The following is an 8,802-nucleotide window of genomic DNA, read 5'->3' as shown; positions in this document are numbered from 1 at the left end:
AATACAGCTGTTGCTTTTATTTACTTTGGCTGTTACTGTTTCTAATGTTCATACTTACAAGTTTCTTTCAGATTTGAAAATTGATACTGTAAAATGATACTCTAATAATTTTAAGTGATCCATGAATGAGAACTTGAAGGAAAAAAAAATACCTAGAATTGTGAGAGTTGGCAGTACTGTTAATGAAAAAAAAAAAGCTTCTGAAGGTATTACAAGCCCCCTGTTATTTCACCAAGAAAAGACTGCAATAGGTTGCAAACATTTAAGGCAAATCTGAACTGTATCCATGCTTGTAGTTCTACTAGTTATGCACAGCAACAACCGTGAAAAGCTGGGATGTAAGGCTAAGCACGTACATATTTGCTAAAGATATAGACTATCAACTATAATTGTAGAATGCAGACTGCAAACACAATGTTGAAAGTCTACTAACAATACATTATTTAATAGTAAATTAGCTAAAATAACAAAAAATCTGAGAACAGAGGGATTGTGGGCCATCTACTCCATCTCTTCACACAACCTGCTATACCACAGCTTATTACAAGAATACATATATATATATATATACAAGAATATATATATACACGAAGTAGTAGATCAGTACTTTATACAATAAATACTCTTTCTACATAAATTATGAAAATATAGCTAGAGTAAAACCAGTGCAAAAATGATCGGAACTGAATGAACACTGAGTCCTGCTCATCGCAATGCGCATCACAACGTACCCATATTTCATCCATGGCTCTCTCATAGGCTGACAAGAACTACAAGAGGCACAGGGCACATTTGCTAACTGATGGAATGCAAAATCCAATTCTAAACTACAGCTATTTACAATGTCAAGCAAACAATATAAAAACTATGCAAGTGTTACTCATACTGCACATCTCATTCTATTTCATTATTTTTCTGACTTAAGTAACTTTCTCTTTCCAGTTGGATACACTGTCTGGATGTTTCTCCCATTAGTTCATACTTGCACGAGTGGCCTTTTTGGAATTGAGAAAGTTCTTTTTCTTTTTCTTTGGAGGATTATGAAACGTAAGTACTGGATCACTCTGTTCACGGAATAAAAATACCTTCTCCCCTGTGTCTAACAGCTCTATGGCTTCTGCAGTCATCACACTCAAAGGACTAGGCGGACCAGACTGCTCCAAAGGATTAAGTCTAGGCGAACATTCCTGATGGATGAATGATGCTCTCTCCAGGAAAGCAAGTTGCTTCTTCTTTATCAAGCTACATCAACAATAAATAAACAAACAAGCAAACAAATAAATATATTCAAACATTTGAATTTTAAAAGAATACTGACAACTTATACATGCATACATGTCTACCATCTCCCAAAAAGAACAAAAAAAAGCGGTGATTTTGCTCTGGAAGATAACAAAAACTTTGACTGAAATGTTGTGTTCATTCCAATCTCCAATAACTTACGTATGTTACGAGATGCAAAACTGCATAAGAAAAAGTAACCTTACAAATAACTATGAGGAAAGTGGGCAACTGGTATGAAAAATTAGTGGATGTGTGCTGAAAAAAACTTCTAAGAACTTAATTTATCGCATACTATGTGCAAATACAATGTACAAAACACAAGTAGCAAACAGTAAGTAAACAGTGTCAGAAAAAGTATTATTTCTCACAGATGTTTTATGTTTTTAAATATATATACTGAGAGAATCTGCAGAGTTTAAATGACATATTAGAATACTTTGCACATGTCTTCCTGCTTTCCCTTACCTGTCTTTTCTCCTGTTTAGAGGTGATGTCTTTTCCAAACTTCTGTTTATCAGATCTTGCTTTACTTTGCTCTCTAATGCTTGCCACAGCCCTTGCTGCTTCCTGAATGAGAAGAAAACTTCCCAACAGTAAATCCTAAATATACATGCTTCCCTCTTCTTTCTGATTTTAATTACCAAAACCATGTCCATAATAATTCAAATAAAATCAATATAAGTATTCAGAGATTTTTGTGGCCCTATCACAAAGTATTTAATTTAAATGAGGTCACATCTCAAACCACAGAGTCAAGGATTCCCCTGTGTTCCTCACACCTGACAGCTCATGGGCCCAGTGCTGCAGTCTCTGCTTCTCTCCTCTTCTTGGGCCATGGAGGAGACCTCCCACTGTTGGCTGGACAATGGCTGAGCCAGTGCGAACTGGGATAAACTGGATGGGTGAAGACTACCCGTGTCTAACTGAAGTGAAAAACAGCAACAGAAAGGTATTCATGGCATAATTCATGTATTTCTGCACTAATTAAAATACCTCAACCACCATGCAATGATTTTTCCATGTTAATAAAGAATGCTGAAAGAATAGTGTTTCTCATGAAATCAGCTCTTTACACTGGTGAAAAGGGAATGAAGTTTTACATGTATGCTAGATATTAATGATAATGATGCCTCACTATCTACACTTGACATTACAAAATGGGTGAATCTTTTGGAATTTCTACAGTATCAAAAAGTGGAAACTGATTAGCTGTTTCCATGAGTTGTGATCACCTTGGGTTGAGTTCTCTCTTGAGTTTCACCCCTCTTCCTACTTGGGTATGTACTGAACCTGCTATTACACAAAAATTAGAGCATTGCTGTACTTGCTATGAATAGCGCAAATGCAAAAGTTGGAATGAAAGTATTTTAAGAAATATAAATTAAAGCCAACAGGAAGAAAATGATCTAATCTACACATCTATACATTATGCAAAAAAAAAAATTTTAAAGATTATTAACTTCTTATTAACAAATTTATTTTGCATATTCCACATAGTAAACTAGTAATTTCAAATTAGTTTTCCCCTTCAAAAAATATCTCTTAAAGTTAACTTATGTACTTGCTATTTTTGTACTGTTGTAAACCTGTCTGTCCACCAGATATACATTCCTGTAAAGCAATAACCTTCTCCTATCTACCAGCAAACATCACATTTACCTTTTTCTACAGCTGACAGACTCCTCTGCATTACTGTCACTTTCAGCAACACCATCTGAATATTTATTGATGGAATTGAGGACAGAAAGGATCTCACTCTGTGAACTGGAGGGCAGCAATAAATTCAGGATCCTGTGCAACATCCCCATTGGCACCCTTGTCAGTCTGGCTAGATAACCTGTCAGTCGGAGCTCCTAAAGGGTTAAATAAGTGAAGGACAGATAAATTTAGCATTGCAGTGAGGGGAGTGGGGGGGGAGCATTAGTGAATTTTAACTACTAACATTTAAAATCATTATAGAAACAAAACAAAAATCACTGAAAATCATTTTAGTCATGACAGTCTTGGTGTGAAGCAATCGCAGCATCATGGGTATTGCCATTGCTGTCTTCTGCCCTGGCCCATACAAACATTCAAGTCACCATTCCAAATTTTGAGTATCAAGATTTTCAATTATAACCAGCTTGTCTCTGTGCACATATGCATGTAATTGATGCCCTTCCATCTGAAAATCAAAACACAAGCGTATTCTAGAACGTAAAGATCAATTTATGGACCACTCTATTAGAAAGAAATCCTACCAAAGCAGGAAGGAAGGGATATAGCATTCTTTGGTCTGCAAAGACCAGGAAAAAATTAGCCTCTGAAGTCTAATGACAACATATACATGTTGCGATGGTTTAGCAGTACATTGTGCAGCCTTCCATACCACCAAATTCCACAATAAGCTCAGAAAACAGCTTGCACTAGTCAAAGTAAATAGTCAACTTAATTCCTAATCTTTACAGCAACTTACATTAAAAAAAAAAAAAAGTTTAATTATATCTAATAGCTACAAATGATATGTTATTTATACCACCAATAGCTTGGCTTGTGTTTTCTGAATCTGGTCAAAATAAAAACATGAACATACAAACTGTAATTTACAATGAGCACAATCCCTTTAGGCATTTGTGCTGAGCAATGAGTATTTAAACAAGAAATGCAGGGCTCACTGAACTCCACCCACACTGTGCTTTACATTTACTGTGCTGCTTGCACGTGACACTCTGCCTGCCTCATCTGTCATCTCTAAAGCCAATGAGCACACCTGGGGCTGTAACTAAAGGCTTATTGAAAAGTAACTTCTCTGCCAGAGGCTTATGATCCTCAATTCACTATCATTCAAGTAAATCTTTTATTGACCTAGATATGCTTCCAAAAGGGCATAAACTGAAAAATGAAATACAGAAAAGTAAAACTTATCTGGTTTTCCACAAAGCATCAAATCCACAGTTCTGAAAATTATTTTAATGGGCAAAATCCTTTTTAAAGAAAAAAATGCATGTAAAATATAGATGCACACTGGATATAGATTTCTAACATTTGCCAATAAAATGTAGCTATAATTTGTAAAAAGACGAGGCAGGGAGAGAGATTTAGAATCAATTCACACATCTACACACAGGATTAAGCACATCCAAAAGAAGTAATATGTTGAACTATGAGCCTTAGAGCTCATTAAATTACTATTCTGCTAGGCACATACTTCTTTACTTCTGTATTGAGAGCAGCCAGGCTTGGGATTATAGTTGAAAATGCTTTATTATTACACCTGCTGAGAAAAGAGATTTTGTTTTGTATATCTGCAGGGACTGCCTGTATAAGTTCTACAGAATTTAGATAAGGTATACCTCAAAATACCTCTTTTTTGTATTTTCATGATTTAAATACGAAAAAAAAAAGGTGTATCTAATGCATATTTATAAACTCTGTAATTATTTTTTTAGGGAATTTTAGGAACAAAACATGTAACATAGTGACCAGCATGTTCTGTTTCCAATTGCAATGAGGTGACAGCAATGCTCTCAAATGTCTTTCTGTCTTCAAAACGTCAAAGCTTGTAATTATTATTGATCACCTGCTACAGTGCTACGGGAAGTAGCTACTGTGAGAATTAGGATACATTTTCCTTGCATGTGTCTGTTAATTGACAGAACCAGGATTTTAATTTCCCAAGTTGCAGAATTCATGCCCCAACTTTCAAAATATATCCCTGCCAAAGCAACAGGAACCTCATAGTTTTCCTCAAGGAGACACCTGAATTGTGAGCAACATAAGCAATATAAGCAACATGATTTACCTATGCTGCAATTCCCCATCAGTTTAGTACTTGAGTCACTGGAGGAACAACAAAGAAACTTTGTGCTTGACTACAACATTCTTTAAGAAATGAGTTAAAATAACATGGATAAACAGCCTATTCTTGGTTAGTCCTAGACTGTGTGATAATAGATGAGAGAACTTCAAGAACTTCCAAACTGATTATTATAGAAAAAGAGATTCTTGTATTTTTTTCCTTTGAGGTAGGAAACTGGTTTATGTGGTTTATTTCCATTGCATAAGAATAGTCAACTCGTCTGCTTTCTAAGCCTACAGAATGTCTCTGTTTGCTTTTGGTCTTCTTTTCTGGCACAGAAACATTTCCAAGAGAAAGAGAATATCTCTGAAGTGAAAAGCTAAGAAAAGAACTCAGAGACCTTGAGAAAATGGTTCATCTTGAACTGATCTCAAGTTAGTGGCAGCAGCAGCACCCAGTCACCAGTTTGTCTCTCTTCCCTTCCACCATATACTCTGGCTCCAGCACTCATCTGACCTTCACATGCCAAGCATCGTGAATTACTGCTTTCTTCACGAGTCTGCTAGACGCTGAGGCTCATCAGAGGCAGCACTCGGTCAAACTTGAGAGCAGCAGCAAAATAATTGACCACATCCTCCAAGACAAGAGCTCTTCTACAGCCTGGCTGCTGAGCAGCTTGTTACAGGCATCGTCTTCCTATCCTTTCCTGCAAGGTTGTATGGCAAGGAACAGCAGTACGAGACTAATGCAATATTCATATTCTCTTTTAAGAGTTTTCACTTACTCATTCGTGTTTTTGTCAGCCCATGAAATTGCTAAGCAAATATTACACAAGGTCCCAGGCATGCCTTCAATTTGTCTTAGATTATAAGGTAACAGCAGATTTAAATATATTGATATTAAATGTGATAGTGGTTTCAGTGCTGCTAATCTGAAAACATTGCTCTGTGCTGTGTAAAGCCTCTATGCTGGTCATCATTTGTGGGTATAGCACATGGTGTCAGAATAATAAATGATGAGACAGAAAAAAAAAAAAAGAGCATAAAAAAGAGTCTAAAAGACTTCATGGACTTAATCCATGAAGACCAGTGAAATCCAAAATACCTTAAAAAGCATTTTCAGTTTTTATATCTGCTCTCATATTTATTTCCCACTGGTGTTAAACTGAATTTATTTTAATGCCACTCACAACACACATTTGAAGTACAGTACACTTCAGAAAAAAAATCCTATAACTCCTTATCTACAAAGTAAACACACAAAACATTTAAAGATGTAGCTTCTGCTATCTTAGAATAGGGTACTGAAATGTTTAATCACTGCAGAGACTGCAACTAAGATTGAGGAAAGAAAGCCTCAGTTTACTACTCCCTCTAAAAAGTCTGTAGTTGTTACTACCCATCCAGCTGTTCCATGACAGAACATATGACTGAAAATACAGTCATGTAACTGTATTTTTTCTCTCTAAAATAACTTAGGTAGTGTGAGAGAGAGAAAATGAGAGAGAGAAAATACAATAAAGAGATTAAATGATTACATGTAAAATGTACAGCTGTCAATAAAACTTGCCACCATCTCAGAAGTCATTTATATGTTGTGAGCATCCTACAGAGGTGCACAGCAGAACATTTTGCAGTGTCAGCAGGAATCTATTTCCATGCTTTTCACAGGAAAGTCCCACTAAAATACTAGGGTCTCTATGCAGAGAACAGGCGGGCAGAAAACAGCATGTTTTCTGTCAGCCATTTCTGCTTATCACATGCCAAGGTGTCACAGCCAACACAGTAGCAAGATGATTTGAGAAAAAGGAGTTGCAAAAGAAAAAAAAAAGGGAGGAAACACACAAAATTGGACGTTAGACAAGCACTTTCAATGTTTTAAACACTCTGCAAGACATGCGAGAATAGATTTTTGGTATTTATATCATTATGCCCAAAGGATAGGCTACTGTTGGTAAGTGTAAGATCCAGCTGTGAATTGTCTCTCTGTTTCATCTAAATTATTAGCACAAAGGGAGATCTTTCATTCAAAGACAGCACTTTAGTCATCAGGTTGGTGGAAACTGTAAGTGGAGCCTCTTTCAGTGAAGCTTGTGGAAGGTTTGCTTGGACCTGAGCCCTGGAGTGCCCAGGACTACCTTCCAGGTGAACATCCTAACACACCTGTACAGCATATTGAAGCGCAGAGGCCTCGCTCCAGTTCTTCATGAGAAGAGCTCGTCCTAAATAGACATCTAATGTAAGAGAGGATAAACAGCTCAGAATCAAATGAGACACAGGAAAAGCTAAGGGGCTCTAGGTGCTCCCTACCCATATTGCCTGCATCAGTTTATGACACTGTGACTGCAACTCTCCCTGAGAGACAAGATCGTTGGATGCAAAAAGCTGCAGCTCTTTCCGAGGCCAGCTACATATCTTGACCAAGATCTATAGAAATAACCTGGGGACAAAGTGATTCATTTTAATGTGTTTTGTGGCTCTAAGAGGCAACCAACTGATAATAAAGCAAGCCAGCAAAAAAAAGGGAAGTTCCTTCTGAGAACAACATGAGTAATGACATTAGAACATCCAACTAGCAGCAATGCTTCAGGCATTTAGTTCTGCAATGCGCTCACTGAAAATCATTTCTCAACTGACTGAAACCTAAACAAAAACAAATGTGTCTTCATGTATGGAAATCAGACTACAAAATCTGTCTATAAACAAGAAACACCGATAATTCAGTTCTCCCTGCAGAATGAAATGCAATGGGACAATGTTTGGAAAGGATTCCCAAGTGAGCACAAAGAAGTACAACTTGGTAAAATTAAAAAGCCTGGAAGTTGTCCAGGAGTAACTCAAGTCAGTGATTTTACAGGCTGTCAACACCAGGAGTGGGAGTAATCATTAGCAGAACCAGGTCCAAAGACGTTTGTAATGGTCTCTGATGAAAAAACAGGAGAAACAAACAAATGACCTTCCCACTCCTCAGAAAAGTTAATTTCCAGATACAGCAGTTATTTAAACCTGGAATGGTTCAATTTCATGCTTACCTGACTATAAAGTGCTAAAAATGCATCCGTTTCTAAATTTTCCAGGAGGTCTTCAAGCACCACAGCGTTCGCCTGCTCTTCTCTCAAGCTGAAGTGAAAGAAAATGAATCACTGAACTCAGACACAGTGACTCCTTTGTTGGAAACAAGTGAAGTCTAAAAGCCATCTATTAGGAAAGCACACCCTTCTGTCAGCCAAGCTGCTTGACACAGGTACCTCCAAAGTAAGCCAACCTCTCCTCTTCCTTTCTCCCCTGAACCACCTGCTGTTCCAGTCTTAAGGAATTCCAAGCAGAAATGGAGCAAAATGGAAGCAAAATATGAAGGAAGAGCTCTTATCCACAACAGAATTTGGAAATCACTCCAAAACATTTGACCTGTGCCCCTCTATCCCCTTCAAGTGTCATCACTGGACTTTTTGAGAAATTGTGGATTCTTTTTGTGCCTGGGGAATATAGCAACCAGTATGTTTCCTCATTGCTGGTGATTCTTCCTTTCTGGACTAAACCATGAAGTCACTTTTCTGACAAATTTTGACAAAAGAATTCTTTTTGGGCACCCAGCTCAACAGTGAAGGCCAGTTTTGGTACTTAAAAGGCACATTAGACATGGTAGGTCTATATACAAGAGTATCCCCAAACACACCCATTTTTCTAGAGATGATTTATTACGCTCCAACAACAGGAGAGAGTCATTAATCTACATCCAGC

The 8,802-nt window shown here is 37.2% G+C and overlaps 1 protein-coding gene across 1 annotated transcript in view; it reads right to left on the bottom strand.

Annotated features, from left to right (window-relative positions):
• Window positions 1–578: 578 nt before the first annotated feature.
• EVC2 (EvC ciliary complex subunit 2) overlaps window positions 579–8,802 on the bottom strand; it is a 62,617-nt gene continuing 54,393 nt past the window's right edge. Inside the window, exons 18-21 of the mRNA XM_026034193.1 lie at window positions 8,094–8,181; window positions 2,944–3,137; window positions 1,750–1,851; window positions 579–1,242 (exon numbers count right to left, since the gene is read on the bottom strand). Of these exons, the coding sequence (XP_025889978.1) occupies window positions 972–1,242; window positions 1,750–1,851; window positions 2,944–3,137; window positions 8,094–8,181 (655 nt within the window). The 3' untranslated portion in view covers window positions 579–971. The remainder of the gene's footprint in view (window positions 1,243–1,749; window positions 1,852–2,943; window positions 3,138–8,093; window positions 8,182–8,802) is intronic.

Source organism: Nothoprocta perdicaria, unplaced genomic scaffold, assembly GCF_003342845.1.
Source record: "Nothoprocta perdicaria isolate Ctin4 unplaced genomic scaffold, notPer1 scaffold_14, whole genome shotgun sequence".
Lineage (NCBI taxonomy): Eukaryota > Metazoa > Chordata > Aves > Tinamiformes > Tinamidae > Nothoprocta > Nothoprocta perdicaria.
The sequence above is the reverse complement of the archived record's forward strand: the minus strand, read 5'-3'. Positions and strand labels throughout refer to the sequence as shown.